Consider the following 17042-nt stretch of genomic DNA (forward strand, 5'->3'; position numbering starts at 1 on the left):
GACGTGTATACCCTGTGCGCCTGTCATCCAATTTACCACTGCGCAGGGTGCGCTTCGCCTGCACCAAGAACAGACCAGATCCGTATTGGCGAGCTTTAAGCTTTTCAGTGCACCTTTGGTGCGCCACCACACCCATCTCGGCGCAGTCTATTCACTAAATTACCAAATTAGCTGTGCACGGTGGTGCGCTGGACCAAATTACTACTGCATCGGCTCTGCCACGCTCAACCCCCCCGTGCTACCTTGCACTGTGCAACAAAATTAGAGCCAAAATATGTAATGCAAAAGTAAATCAGTTAAGTAATAGACGTTATAAAAAACAATGCACAAGTTCATCATGATGCGTTCTGAACAGCTGATGTTATGCATGACAAAGGTTGGAGCGCTGACTTTTTGTGTGACTTTGGAGCTGCATTGTTGCCCAAAAGTGGTCAAATCCCCAACTGTGTTTGCCGCCAGACGTTCAACTGTAGAAGTTCCATTCTTTCTTTATCTTTTTTTTTTCTGCATTTGACTCCCTAACAAATCCTCCCTGAGTTCCTATGAGGCCACTCCCAGTTCAGACAGTCTGCTTAAAGTGTTGATAGGAGTCCCTTGTAAGATAATTCCAGCAAAGGGCATTAAAAAAAAAAAAAAAACACCTTCCACTCCTAAACACCAAATTCCAGCGGTGGTGAGGGGCGGGCCGCTGGCTCCAATCTAATAGTAAAACACGAAACCATTTCCCATTACAATGTAAAGAGATTAAAGACAGATTAAACGTCGGTGCACGGGAGCCGGGCCAACGGCGGCCACCGATAACTGTGGCGGGAGGGGCGGTGGTGGTGGGGGACGCGCAATGAGGGAGAGCAGATGGGGGAGTAATTTGCGTGGGATGTGCTAGATGGGGGAAACATGGCTGTGTGTCAGTGCTGAGCGATGCCTCCCGTTCTGAAAGAAATCAATTTAGGGCGGGATGGGAACGGCATGCATACAATAATTGAATATTACTGCTTACTATCTCCTTCACATGCACGGCCAACCCGAGTGCTGGAAGTGGGGGATTGGCTTTAAGGCCAAATATTAAAAGACGCTAAGGGAATATGCTGATAATAAGTTGATCCTCTAAATAATCTTTTCAAGTTTAGCGCCTGATTGAGTGGTGAAAATGTATATGGAGAGTATTTCAGATTTATCTTGCTGTGGACCGGGACCGTGCCCCATCAAATCTGTCGGTTGTGTCTGCGGCCTGCATGGCATGATCAATAATCACAACTGTTAATCAATGCACTTTTAAATGCGCATCGACTCTGCTTAGAAGGTTAGCCTCGTTGATTGGTTTACATTAGGCTAAGTAATGCAATCAACCAGTCGTAAAGAGTAGACCTGTCTTCATGAGAACTGTTTCATGTAGTTACTCATGTCGTTTTTAGGCATCAAGTGGTGGGTTAATGTGCTTCTTTTGCATTAAACACTTTTCTTACTTTGGTACCTGCAAAAGCAGGTGCTACTGAGTACTGTTGAAATCAATCAATAGTAAAGAGCCAACTGTCTTGACGGGGGCTGTTGAACGCAGCATCATATCATTTTAGGCATTTGGTGGTCAGTTAATTGCTTATTTTGGATTAACTACCAGCTCTATTAAGTTTGATACTTGCTATTTCCACTGGGAAAAGCAGATACTATTGGGCACTGCTTCCGCTACCTGCTCATCCGGGTTCCAAAAATACCTTGTCGATAGAAACCATTTCCAGATGCTCATATTCATCATTTCCAGTAAAGACAAAAAAAAACATGGTCAGGATGTTTTATGTCGTATTGCACTTCAGTGCCCTCAGTCTCCCCCTGGATAAAATTTGTCTATGTCGCTGTTGTTCATGAGGTTGGCTCATACTGACGGATGCGTTCAATGCCGCATGGTATTTGCTACACCGTTTCTAAGTGGAAAATCAACTGCCTGAAACTGAGCGGGCGCCATGCATGAATATAGTCTAATTTCAAATAAAATATGATGCACACTAATTAGTACAATACTGTCATACTTTTTGGATTACTCAAAAAACATTTTGTCTATTATAATTTACAATTACATGGTATTTATTTATTCATTTTACTAATTATAATCTCTTTAAATGGCTGCACGGTGTACGAGTAGTTAGCGCGCAGGCCACAAAGGTAAGAGACGCAAGCTCGATTCCCCCATTCTGGCATCTCTGTGTGGAGTTTGCATGTTCTCCCTGTGCATGCGTGGGTTTTTTTCCGGGTACTCCGGTTTCCTCCCACATTCCAAAAACATGCTAGGTTAATTGGCCACTCCAAATTGTCCATAGGTATGAATGTGAGTGTGAATGGTTGTTTGTCTATATGTGCCCTGTGATTGGCTGGCGACCAGTCCAGGCTGTACCCCTCCCTCTTGCCCAGCTGGGATAGGCTCCAGCATGCCTGCGACCCTTGTGAGGATAAGCGGTAGAAAATGGATGGATGAATCAATAATCCCTTTAAGGGAAATTTAATTAAAAGCCTTTCTTAAGTTAAGAACTTTTTACAAAATGTTTAATCCTTATCAATATATTTATAGTAATTATAGATCAGTAGATTAGTGTTTTATTATTAGCATAACTTTTTTGTATCGATTGGCTGGGAGAACTCATCCATTTATGTTATGTAGTGCCATGCTGATTATCTCTATTATCTTTTTTTTCTTCCACGCCTCTTGCCCGAAAACAGCTGGGATAGGCTCCAGCACCCCCTGTGGCCCTCGTGAGGATAAGCGGTAGAAAATGAATGAATGAATCTTTTTTTCTTGTATATATGTGCATACTAGGAACTTTTTGACCGGTGCTTGCAATTAGCCCAGAACTGATTAAATCAAAGCTAATTCAATCTTAAATTGGTGCCTCATTTTCACTTGACTCCTCCGTACAAACTCTCATTAATTGTTTGAGATGATATTAGCCTGCACTGTTACCGATATCATTTAATCATCTCTTGAAGGTAATAATCAGCCATATATCAGGCTGCGTGAACAGGAAACATTTAATTAGGATAATTACTCATTAATCCACCAAAGGGCCCCCCCCTTTCTGCATGTGGAAAGGTACCTCACCATGGTGGTTGGATTGTTTGTGTGTGTATCCATGCGTGTATGTTCACACGGCTTTATCCCGGTAATATTCGTCAGTGTCTGATTTAGTGGAGTCAGGTTGCAATAGCAGACTGGGAACCACTACATTTGTCTCCATTTCTTAATGGTATTTCAACAGCTCCTATACCAGCGGCCGTTCCTCATTTTAATGACTGGAGAAAAGAATATCTGTTTGCGTGCGAGTGTGTGTGTGTGTGTTTTTTTTTTGTCTCCTTCCATCTCAGTAAGATGCAAAGATAGATTGGTGCTATACCTGAGCTTGTGTTTTGCACAAATACAAAAGTACATTAATGATATTTCCATGATTGATGTAGTCATGTCTTGTGGCCATTGAAGTGACAACACAAACACATGCATACACACACACACACACACACACACACACACACACACACAGATGGTCCGCACAAGATATGACAATTACAAGAGTGGCTTTTAATCAATCTGAATGCAAGCTGAGACGGGGTGAGTTAAAAAACGAGGTATCACTGCCTCTCTATCTTTATCCCTCTTGTCTCTCCCTCCGTGTCTTTCCATCCTCAACAATTCCACTTTCTCTCTTTGCTAGGGTTGAGTATCATTTACATTTTGTCTGATACTGGTGCCAATCTGTACATTTGAAACGGTGACCCGGTGCTTAATATACAAATTTTGTCCCCCCAAAATGTTTTTTTTAACTTAATTTTGTAATGGTAATGATTTTATTTCATTTGAACATGCATCAGATTACAATTGAGTGCATCCCATAATCAGTTCACAGTTCCACATGTCAAAAAGGAGTAGGAAGAAGCAAATCTTATTAAACCCTACCCCTCCATCTGGAACTTTTACAATCTTTTACAATCAGTAACTGTTACATTTGTTCACTTCCTGCTTTCCATAATACAGTTTAATTAAGGTTTTTTTTTTTAACAATGCACCTCGTACCGAAGTACGAGGTGATATGACCATACAATGACATAATGGTTACCATAGTAACTGTCAATATAGTGATATATATAGCACATCATGACTGGTTCAAGACTCTTCATCCTTGTATTTAGCAAACATCAACTGCTTTTATTGTTTCTTGAATTGGCTCATCGTTGTGCATTGTTTGAGGTCCTTACTCAATCCATTCCATAGTTTGATTCCACATACTGAAATGCTATGGCTTTTTAACGTAGTCCTAGCATAGAAGTGTTTCAAATGTAGTTCTTCCCTGAGATCATATTTCTCCTCTCTTGTGGAGAAGTATTGGATGACATTTTTAGGTAATTGGTTGTTTTTAGCCTTATGCATTATTTTAGCTTTGTAACATTTAAGGTGAAAAGCATAGTAATATGACATCAGCGGTAACTCCTTTTTTTTCTCTCCAAAAGGCTCAATGAAAACCAAAACATCCGAAAACCAAGGCAGTTTATTATCTTGAAATTTATTTCACTTCCTATGACCTTTAATTTAATAACTATTAATGTTACAGAGAGTAGCGATTTTTGGATGTGACTATTGTTTTTGTTGGCACCGGTGCCATTTTGGGACGGAGTTTTGATACCCATCCCCACTCTTCGACCCTTCCCTCCTGGAGCGCTTCATGTTTGACTATTAGCTGACATGCACACAGGGAGCATCGCTCATCTTCCCAATTTCTCCTCCCCTTTGCCTTGCTCCCTCCTTTCTCCTGCCCCATGTATAACTATTAGCAGACATGCTCTCAGGGAGTCTGATGAATATTTTAGCAGCCGCGGGGAGGGGCTGTGATCCTCCTCTGCAGCTTCCAGCACAGCTAATGGACCTGGGAGTGTGTATTTGTTGGCCTCCTGCACCCAACCGGAGCGTCTTGTCCGCCTTTAGACCCCCCCTTTTTTGTGTTTGGCTTGTGCGGGAAAAAAAGAGGGCATGTCAAAACAGAAAAATATTGAATTAAAACTATTCACAAAACTTTTTGTTAAGGTGTCTTAAAAGAGCAAACAAATTGATATTGGAATACATCCCAAATCATGTTTTTTTACTACTCTTTCTCCAGACTCTTCTGTACAGTGCAACCGGAATGTAAAATGAATTAATTTGTTTCGGAGTCAAACTGTGGCCATCATGAGACCTAATTAGCCTCCAGTAGCATTATTCACTCTCATTCAAGTATAACTACAAAATCTGTGTGTCATTCATTCATTTGAGTTTTCATAGGAAACCGACACTAAAACAAATGAGTATTTTCCATTGTAGACATCTTAATTAAACAAAATGTCATGAGCTGAGAAGCTGTCGATTAGTATGCAGATACACAGACGGCAGGGTGCACGTAAAAGTTATTTTATTAAGTACGGGCAGAAGCAACAAAGCTCTGTGACAACAAGACAATCAGGCAGAGGCAGCAGGCATGAAACTTAGTTCAGGTGACAGCACAGGTGAGGACACATCAGTCAGTCGTAATGAACCAGCGCCATCCCTGCGGCGATGCTGGGCTTTTAAACCCCACTAATTGTAATTGCCACCAGCCGTGCACAATTACACTTGGGGTAAAGCGGACACAACGTCCCCTCAGCAGGAAGTGCAGCACACCAAATTAAGAGCGCCCGGAACATGACATAAGATTAAGATTAAGATATGCCTTTATTCGTCCCTCAGTGGGGACATTTGTATTGCACAGCAGCAAGAGTACAGAATCAGTTAAGCAGTACAAAATACACAATGTAGAAAAATAAACAATATAAACAACCCAAGTATTGACAAAATCAACAGTTTTTCCCAGAGTTATATACAATACAATATGTAGATAATATGAAACGAGATGAGATATATGACCAGTCTTTCCACTGAGATCTTGCTAGCTCGTTTATATGAGGCATTATGGAAATACTTCACATAGAACTTAGTATATTGCATTTAAAGCCCTTAATATTGCACATGGAGGTTGATCAGATATTGCACAGTGAATGGGGTCTGGAGTAACTATACTGACTATAAAAGCAAGTATTACACAGGCATATATGTTCATCTTGATAACTAGTGTAAAAAGTACATTTTTGCTGTATGGTTTTTGAATTCACCCTGATCAGGATTGAAGGAAGAGCCAGTCTGTGTTGCTTACGGCGGCGTCATGATGCTGGCACCATGACGCTGCTGGTGCCTTGACAGAAAAGTGTAGCTTTGTGTGCAATTTGCCGCTTTCAAAACATTGTGTAATTAACCAAACCAAAAGACTCCACACATTTTGTCTGTTCTTAAATTCCCATGCTTCTCTTCTGTCCACATAAAACTATTTCTGGGTGAAGGCGTTAAAAAAGTTAACTAAAATACTCACTCACACAGATGCTCCTCCTTCACACCTGTCTGGCGTCTGATTGGTGCAATGCACTGTATATGTGTGTGTGTGTGTGTGTGTCTGCACTAATCTTTAGATGAGGGTCTGGTGGTTAAATCATGATGCATAGTCCAGGGCTGCTCTGGCCACTGTCATTAATCAGTAGAGGGGCGGGGGGGATGTATCTGCTTTTTATCCATCTCTTAAATCAGTCACTGCAGCTATCGGCAGCTCTTCCTCCTTACCTCCTATACCTCCTCACCGCACTCCCTGTACAACCCCCCACCCCCCCACCCCACCCCCCACGGTCGCTGATTGAAGTGGCATTGTTTGGGAGACAAGCGGCGCTCAATCAATAGGCAGTCTCACTAAATTACCGTTTGCATGAAAAATGAAGGGCCGCCCAGCCTGATTCCTTTCAGCTGGGGGTGTATCTGTGCTTGTATGTGTGCAGATTGGAGCCAGAGATAGCCACTGTAAGGAGGTGTCATTTTGTCAAGGGAGCAGGGAAGACAAAGTAGGCAGGTAGGAGAATGTGCATCTCCTCACCGTCTATTAAAGCATTGCCAGACCACCAAAGATCTGAATGAGGAAAGAGAAGATGTGTTTTTTTTTTCTTCACATATTCACGTATTGATCATGGCTTGTTAAGGACTCCTTGTGACCCTGATGCGACGCACTGACCCTCACCCTTCAACTTTACCTTTCACCCTTGACCGCTCTGCTGCTGCTTTGGTTCTCGCCACCTTTTAAGCAATAGATGGAGAGATCTGTGGAAGGAGTCGTTCCATGCGACATTCCGTCAGATTATGGATTTCCCTGATCGTGTGTGTGTGCACATTGTGTATTTGTTGATTTGGATGGCCAAGGTGTGCTGGAGTGAGGTCTCAGCCTCTGTGGCTGTTTGTGCAGCACCCTGACCCCCAGCTATTAATCATCTCTAGATGTGTGTTTACCCTCACTTCGGCTCGCCAGCTTGCAGGCACCTAGAGGGGCAATTAGAGAGGAACCACTGCCCCATGTGCTGTGAGGAGGATTGCCCCCCCCCCCCTCCCACTTCACAATTCTTTGGTCTCACATACACACACAAGTGCGCACACACCGAACCAGCCACACCTATAAGGTTTTTATTTACTTTAAAAGCATCATGCTGTTATTACAAGTGGCATCTTACCATTATGTTTGTATGGGAGACAGTTTGCATGTGTGTGTGTGTGTGTGTGTGCGTGTGCACGCCAGTCTGCCGCCCCCATAGGGCATACCAAAACATGCATTAGTATAAGTTACGTGGGGCTGAGCCTCATCCAGTGTACATATGGTAATGGATGGTGTGTGCGGAACATGTCAGCCACCTCATCATGTAAAAGCCTTTGTGTACAGGGGGGAGCTTGGAGGGGGTGGCAGGTAGGCATTAGGCAATATAATGGCCTCTATTTTTACACCATGGAAACACACTTGAAGAGGCGACGCTTGTGAAGCTTTCAAAAAAGAAAGACTTGCGTGTGTGTGTGTGTTGTGGAAGGAAGAGAGGGGGTTACAAGTGGGTAAGTGGGAGAATAAAACTCTCAAACAGCCTGACTGTTGGACCTGTTTGCGCCAGCGTGTTTTACCTCTGGGCCTTATTTTCAACTGAACTTGTCAACTGTAATTAAAGCCGCTGTTGGTAATAACGGTGTGTAATTCCTCCCAACACATATAAAGTGCAATTACACTAGCTGTCACACAGAGATGATGTGTTCATTGCAGTTTAACTGTTAGTTTGGAGGATTTGTAACACTTAATTTGACTCCACGGGTAATGCATGCATTTTGGATCAACTCATTTGTATATATCTGGATAAGGGTGCTGATATGGTCATTTAAAAAAAAAATTAATTTGTGCAATAATTATTTTAAAAAATTGGGTATTTTTGGATGTATAGTGCTATAATGTATTATTATTATTGTGGGAATTTATATTGTTCTGATTATTTTATATATTTATTAGCATGATATTTTAGCTTGCGTACCTAATTACTAATAATAGTAATTGCTATATTAATAGAAAGTCAATCTAAACCCTTTTCATAATAATGATCACAATTGTTCAATCAGTGTAAATAAATATAATATAATTACAATTGTTATTATACAATATTATTATTGTTATAATAGTATTGTTATTATTAAATGAATCTTCATTCATTCATTTTCTACAGCTTTTTCCTCACGAGGGTCGCGGGGGTGCTGGAGGCTATCCCAGCTGTCTTTGGGCGAGAGGCGGGGTACACCCTAGACTGGTCGCCAGCCAATCACAGGGCACATATAGACAAACAACCATTCACACTCACATTCATACCTATGGACAATTTGGAGTCACCAATTAACCTAGCATGTTTTTGGAATGTGGGAGGAAACCGGAGTACCCGGAGAAAACCCATGCATACACGGGGAGAACATGCAAACTCCACACAGAGATGATCGAGGGTGGAATTGAACCCTGGTCTCCTAGCTGTGAGGTGTGCGCGCTAACCACTAGACCACCGTGTCGCCAATGAATCTTCAATTGTATGCATTTATTTCAAAATAAAGCAACATGGAAAATTAATGAATGATTGAACATACATTTTTTTAATTTACTATATTATTATTATATTGCTCCCCGTGCATGCATGGGTTTTTTCTGTCTACGTAGTATATGTGCCCTGTGATTGGCTGGCGACCAGTCCAGGGTGTACCCCGCCTCTTGTCCGAAGACAGCTGGGATAGGCTCCAGCACCCCCCGTGTGAGGGTAAGCGGTAGAAAATGAATGAATGAATGAATTATTATTTAGACATTTTTGAGCTTCGCTAAACGCTATTTCATCTGGTATGCCTTTTTTGTGCAGCCACTGTAACATATGAGGTGTCCTGCCAGATCCACCCATATTTTATCACCAAAGCAGGTGCTTCAGGATTGTCGTGGCTAAGTCTAGCTGCTGTTCTCATTAATATATGACATTAAGGTACATTCACCACATACTGTACTTTTGCTTAAAAAATGGTGATACATTCCCACATAGTGGTACATGGACTATTGTCTTGCTGTGTGCTGGGGTCTTGCTCTGAGTACATGTACAGAGTAAGGGCCAGTAGTTAATCTCAGTGTGTATGACATGTGTGAGCTGAGGGTATTGTACTGTATGTTTCCTCCTCCCCTCACTCAGCTGTACTTAATGTAGCCCATAAAGGCTACACAACAATAAGCTACGCCTGGTACTCAGGCCACCATTCGGCACTACACTAGCCCGCTGAACAGGATAAATGACTCCTATAAACCTGTCACAAACACACACGCACACACACACACACACACACACATAGAGGAGCGTGCACTGACTGTAGAAAGTCATGTTGGATCTTCTCAGGTTCTCAGTGCACCTCTGTACAAATCCAAGCTGTTTGCATTATAGTGGAATCAGTAAGTCAGTAAGGTGCTGTGTTTATCAAGAACACACTGATTGAGACACGTTCACACACAACTAATACTTGCCTGTCAATTCACATACGCGCATTTTTTTTCCCCGATTCATGTTGTAATTTTTCCATTCACATCTAGCAGTTACATACGTACACATCAAACAAACATCAGTCAGGTGCGTCATTATAATCATCCATATTATTGTTGTTCTTATTATTATTGTCAACGGTATGTTAAAACAGTCCATTTGCATTAAAGTGGTCGTGTTTATCAATCACACACTGAGCGAATCACAAGACAGCATCATCTGATAGCCCTCATGTTATGTTTAATGACTTTCATGTTAAAGATGTTATTTCCAACCATCACCTTGGCAACCGCTGACGGAACTATGCGGGTTTAGCGGTGCTCTGAGTTGATTTTGATAAAAATGTAAATGTGATGTAAATCCAAATATTTATTCTTTCACTTAAAATGAAGAAAATGGAAAAAAAGGCTAAACACATTATTGCTATTTTTTTTATTTATTTGTGTCTTGCCTGTTTTCGCATCAGCCGGGTATTCATAAATAAACCTCACAGATAATAGTTGACGACGAGAAATCCATTTTTATTCTTGATATTTATTCAAGCAGTTCCTTCGCCGTGTTTATACAAGGCGGCGTATTAAAAGATTGATTCAATTTGATGTTTTTGGAATCAAATGCAAACAAAAACACGATGCTTGTGTCTTCCCCCCCCCCCCCTCCACCACTCCAGGCTGAGAAGGTATTGTGGTTTATGTAAACAAAGGCGCTCTGAGCTCTATTATGTTTCCTGAGCCCACCAGAATGATAGAAAGAGAAGGCAAAGATGGTGATGGTAGATGGCAGCAGGCACACGGTGGGTGAGAGGCTTAAAGATGATGGAGCTGTTATCACATGACCTGATTTTGGTGGCTACACTGGCTTTCTGCATTTTTTTTTTTGCTACATGTTTTGCCATACAAAGACACTCTCATTACTAATCCTGGCCATATTGTCCTGCTGGGTGTTAAATCATCTATGAGATGTAGAAGGAACAAGTACGCTTGATGACTAGTGAGGGAGCTGCTCAAGGTTGGATGGGTTGATTCTGCCCGGGTGCAGATTTGCAAAGAGGAGTGTCCACCAAACAAGAAGGTAGTCAAGGCGTCCTTCATGTCATTTAAATGCAATTACCTATTTTTCCTCCTTGTTCCTGTGCTGAGCACCTCTTCATCTCATCCTGCTGGGCTGCAGTCATCGGCTCCTCTTATTATTGGACATTATTCCTCTGGCAGGGCAGAAAGGAAGAATGGGGGGGAGCTTTAATGGCACACCTGAATGGAGGATGTCATATAATCAATGCATACAGGCCAGCATTACTAGCCGTCACTGAGACACCATCACATGCAAGCAGACAGAGAAGGAGGAACGGGATGTTAACACTTGAGAAAGGACACAAAGGTAACGGCGTACTTAAATTAATTGGCTAGTCAAGAACTTAGAAATGATACGAGACTACATTTGCTTTTCCGCTCTTAGACCTCTGCTTTCTCACACTTTCATTCATGAGTTCGGCCATTCACAATTGCACATAATGTGAGAATCAGTCCATCCATTCACATACATATACAGTGTGTATGTATATTCATTTCTTTACATTCACATAATGTACTTAACCTTTTGTTCAATGACGTACACAATAAATGGAAATATGTGTTTGTTTGTATACATACAACAACCAGGTCTGTCTACTCTCAACCACACTCTATATTCTATTTGGAATAACCTGTTTACATGCATTAACACGTAAAATGTTGCGTAACTACAAAGATGACTTAGTGCTGCACACATTCTCATGTCAAGTTGTGTTGTTATAGGTACCATACTTGGCTTGGAAAACGGCATACACAACTTTGCCACCCCATTTTGTGTGTATGCAAGCTTTATAGATGAGTCCCCAGTGTGGGACCGGTAGTCGTTGCCTATGTTTGCGCTTTGGTACTGACGCACCACCAATACTTGACACTAATATGCCTCACGTTCTTCGTTAATGGAAGGCGGTACCGCGAGGAAAAAGAAACGTCACCCTGACCATTCACATACACATAAAAATAAACATCAGCCAGTCTTTTCACTTAAACACATAACGTAGACATCAGGCTGTCCATTCAAGTATAGTATAATAGTATAGTATACTGCATGTGCAGGCAGGATGGAAGTGCAGAAAAGTGTCAGGCGTGATGTGTGAGTTTCAGCCAAAATGAAAGGAAAGGTATACAAAACTGTGATGAGACCAGCGATGTTGTTTGGTCTAGAGGCAGTGCCACTGAGGAAAAGACAGGAAGCAGAACTGGAGGTTGCAGAGATGAGGATGCTGAGGTTCTCGTTGGGAGTGACCAGGATGGATAGGATCAGGAACGAGTACATCAGAGGGCCATTACATGTTAGAGGCCTTGGAGATAAAGTCTGAGAGGCCAGACTGAGATGGTTGAGACATGTCCAGAGGAGAGATAGTGAATATATCGGTAGAAGGATGCAGCGTTTTGGGACTGCTAGGTAGGAGGCATAGAGGAAGACCAAAGAGGAGGTTTATGGATGTAATGAAGGAGGACATGAGGGTAGTTGGTGTGAGAGAGACAGATGCAGAAGACAGGGTTGGATGGAGGAGATTGATTTGCTGTGGCGACCCCTGAAGGGAAAAGACCAAAGAGAAATAAGAAGTATAGTATAATTCAAAGGCGGGGTACACACTGGACTGGTCGCCAGCCAATCACAGGGCACATATAGACAAACAACCATTCACACTCACATTCATACCTATGGACAATTTGGAGTGGCCAATTAACCTAGCATGTTTTTGGAATGTGGGAGGAAACCGGAGTACCCGGAGAAAACCCACGCATGCACGGGGAGAACATGCAAACTCCACACAGAGATGGCCGAGAGTGAAATTGAACTCAGGTCTTCTAGCTGTGGGGCCTGCGTGCTAACCACTCGACCGCCATGTTGCCAATGAATCTTCAATTGTATGCATTTATTTCAAAATAAAGCAACATGGAAAATGAATGAATGATTGAACATATGTTTTAATTTACTATATTATTATTATATTGACATTTTTGAGGTTTGCTAAACGCTAATTCATTTTTTTGTGCAGCCACTGTAACATATGAGGTGTCCTGCCAGATCCACCCATATTTTATCATTTTATGACCACTTGGTCACCGTGCAGCCCAAGAAGAAATGTGACTTAGACAAAAACAGTTTGCGTAAGCAATTAAAAAAAGCATTCAAGTAAAATTGGTTGTTCATCAGTTCCACAAAAGTTTAAGACCATAGCTCAGAAAAACCTTAAACCTCCACAAATGACCAAAAAAAAAATTAAAAAGAGGACTCAGTAGTAGAAAGTGTTGTGTTTTTGTTATCATCTCAAAAAATAGGCCCTGCACAACCTGAAGCTCATACACATGAGCCTGTGTATTCATATACCCAGTGTATAACCGTCTGTGTCTTCATTCACATCCACACATGGTATACATATCAACCTGGCCATTCACCTAAACAAATATATAGTCATGTAAACATGAGGCTGTCCATTCACATACACACACAGTATAACCATAACTGTGTCCATTAACATGCACACTTCCTGTCCCAGTTGTCCAGTGTCCAGTAGAGAGTTTTCCTCACATGTCAGTGCAAGTTAGAAGTTCCTCCAACAGAAGATCCTTAAAGATGTTTTTGGTGTTTCATGTCCGTCTGTGTACGTAATCAACTGCTGTTGTCAGCAGACTGTAATCCCTCTGAGCTTTCCGTGTGTGTAGACCCAAGTTTTTGGAGAAAGCCAAAATACAGTGTTTATGTGTGTGTATGTGTGCGTGTATATGTGCTTTGATAGAGACAGTTTTCAAAATGCAATTTTCATGTTGGCCTTATTAGAATATGAAAGTGTTGTACTGCCATGCCGGAGTTAGCCTCTCCGTACATCCGCTCTAGCCCTCGCTGTGGTCTCCCTGGTTGGCTCATGCATTAGAGATGAAGGGCTGAGACCAACGCCAGGGGAGACCAACAGCTTACACCGGGAAACTTTGTTATAAACAGGATCAACACGCCTCGCATATCACACACTTTAAAACGGGTGTGTGTTTCTTTGCAAAAGGTGGGACGGGGTCAGAGATGATTTTTAGCTTTTTATATGTTAGTTTGTTTTTATGAAGTGAACATATATTAAGGATTTGACCTTAATGACTTAGAGCAGGGGTCTGAAACACGCGGCCCGCGGGCCAAATGTGGCCCACAGGACACTAGTTTGAGGCCCCCGCCTTGATATGAAAGTTTAATGTTAGTGCGGCCCGCCAAGTTTGATATGGATGCTGTATGGTATCATGTACCCAGAAAAAAATATTGCGTTTGATTAATGTTCATGTTAAAGGTTAAATAACTGTTAATAGTTATCCTCCCTATCCGTGTGGAAGTGGTAAGTTTTTGGCAATTTAAGTTTAAAGGAAATAACTTGAAGGCTACCGTTTAGGTCGCTAGCTCTCTAGTTTGCGAGTTAGCATGTGTCTCAAGACCCTGCAGTTGCGCAATATGTTGTAAATAAAAAGGGAATAAATATAGTCGTGTTTTGTCACGTCTACAGGGCTTTAATAATGCTTTGTTAATTTTAATCTGAAAAAAATAATTTGTCTACCCACCAACTACATGTGGTTTCTTAAGTTTTTATTATTTGGTGTTTTATTATTATTATATTTATTTATTACTGATTGATTGATTTTCTTTATTCTTGATTTGTTTATTTATTTTTCATCTTATTTTGTGTAGAAAAATAAAAATTAAGATATTTGAGAACAGTCAAATGTTTTATCAGAGCTTTTCTTGTAGAAAATCGGAACAAAAGCAAAGTTTATTAATTTTTCTGGTTTTAATAAATACGTTTTTTTTTTTTTTGGAAAACCTGATGCGGCCCAGCCTCGCCCAGACCCTAGCTCCAGTGGCCCCCAAGTAAATTGAGTTTGAGACCCCTGACTTAGAGTATATAGTTAGGGATGGGCTCAACTGGTCTTACAGCAATTTCATATTAGATGGCAACATATACAGTAAAGTCTCGTTATATCGATATTCTCGGGAGTCGGAAAAAATACCGATATAACCGGACTATCCATATATCCGATCCTGCGCCGAACTGCATTAAAAGTGGGCGGATCTTTCATATGGCATGTAATTTTCTCCTTGAGTTCATGGATTGCGTATCTAGCATGCTTTTGTACTACAATAAATTTTGTACTACAGTAAATAAAAATAAACTTACGCTGTAGTGATAGGTTACTGGGAAATAATTCACCCCGGAACTATCGATAGGTAGTGTTGCCACCCGGAGGGGTAGGCGCATGCATGAGTGACTAGACCCTACAATCTTCCATAAGTGGGTCAAAAATGACCCACATTCGAATCAATGTGTTTTTTGCCATTTAGCAATGTTGGCCAGCTAGTGTCCGCTAGTTATAAAGTAGGCTAATTTGTTGATAACTAATACTAACTAACTAATACTATCATGAAGGACACACACACAATATCATATGAAGATGTGTAAAATAATGTTCCTGAGGGGCGACACTTCTGATATAGTTTGAGTGGTCTACAGTTAATTTATTCCTGACAGCCAAAGTTGATAAGAATCAATGGTTCCTATTGGATTCCATAGAAAATGCATGCAGGTCATTTTTGACCCACTTATGGAAGGTTGGGGTAGTAACACAAAAACAAAAATTTCTTAAAATGTGTAAATGGCATATCAAAAACATGTATTTTGAGGAATACCTGGAATAAAAAATGATAACGATTTTTCAAGAAAACAACCTGACCGGGTCATTTTTGACCCACTTATGCATCTAAGGGTTAATACAGATCATGCAGATATTCTCACAGGGTTCTCTGTATTCATCTGCTTGCCTTTTTGATAAGAGTCTCTGAAATCTATGAAAATGGCCTTCACAATGGCGCCAGGTGAAGACTTTGGCCTCTGTTCTTTGGAGGAGCGCCAGACAGAGAGGCTGCTTGTTCGGGGTCTCTTCTCCCGGGGAAAAAAGGTGGAAGGCAGGCACAAAGGACGGGACATCCCTTGGGGGCTTCTCCTCTGTTCTTCCATCGACAGGTTGAGATGAGGTCAGAGGAGGCAAAGATGCTGCACACTGTAGTGCTTTGTAAATGCACTTTAATGTAGCATATAAAAGTAGACAGTTGAGGTTATTCTGAATGAAGGTAGCGCAACAGAGATTTCCATACATACTGTATTCCGAGCACATATGTTGATGTCTGCATAGTGAAAATCCACATAAATCTGTACTCACGTGGTACTCCAGCTGTTAAACACATATGGGACATCGTCACAAATAAAGATGGGAACACTATACCTCCATTTTGCAAATACTGGATGCTCACTTGCGAAAATACCCACTTCGATAAAAGAGCACAGTTTCTCATATAAACTAAATGTGCAGCCATAATTTTGTAGGAAAATAGAAATGATTACATGGTTGTTGTTTTTATCAGTGAATACTAATGAAATGATTTAAGGAAAGGGGCCAATAAAGTTGAATTAGGCATGTATACTAGGAAGGAAGACACATCTGGCCACATTAAAGCCCGAACAACAGATTGCAGACTTATTTCTCCGTCTTAACTTTTCAAAACAAATAGTTGGCACATACAGTTAAAGTCCACCTGCCCTCCATTGACGACTCCTCCTTTCTTTTTCTGATGCCATAAGGTTAGTCGGGGGTGGTCCCTCTGCTGTGGAACACCCCCCCCCCCCCACCCTGTTTGAAAGCGTCACTCCTGTTGCCTTTGACCTCAGCCCCCCCCCCCCCCCCCCCCCCCCCTCACCTGTGTCAGGCTGCAGAGGACAGAGCATGGGACAAGATTAATGGAACAAAGGCAGGTGTGTGTGTGTGCTTGCTCTCAGACCTAATGAACCTTCTCTAAAGTCGAACCCAGTCTTTTCCGTCATGCTGGTTGACTTCTAAGTTATTCTGATTTCATCCCTTACGAAATAATATAAAGGGAATTAATTTCCTCCGGACTCAAACTGTAGCCTTCAGAAAACTACTGTCGTTCAGTGTTTGAAATAACATTATTAACATTCCTAACCAGTGTAGAATAAAACAAAATAGAAAATACAGAAAGCCTACTTA

At 41.5% G+C, this 17042-nt stretch overlaps 1 protein-coding gene across 2 annotated transcripts in view; it reads left to right on the plus strand.

Moving 5' to 3' along the window:
• wwox (WW domain containing oxidoreductase) overlaps positions 1–17042 on the plus strand; it is a 190564-nt gene that overhangs the window by 95120 nt on the left and 78402 nt on the right. Inside the window, exon 9 of one of the 2 annotated variants that reach the window (XM_078790404.1) lies at positions 12167–12352. The exons of the other annotated variant lie outside the window; for it this stretch is intronic. Coding sequence (XP_078646530.1) covers positions 12167–12319 — 153 coding nt within the window. The 3' untranslated portion in view covers positions 12320–12352. Of the gene's footprint in view, positions 1–12166; positions 12353–17042 lie in introns of those variants that run through there. 2 annotated transcript variants of the gene reach the window in all.

This window comes from Doryrhamphus excisus, linkage group LG1, assembly GCF_037039965.1.
Source record: "Doryrhamphus excisus strain RoL-2023G ecotype Guam linkage group LG1, RoL_Dexc_Guam_v1.1, whole genome shotgun sequence".
Classification (NCBI taxonomy): Eukaryota; Metazoa; Chordata; class Actinopteri; order Syngnathiformes; family Syngnathidae; genus Doryrhamphus; species Doryrhamphus excisus.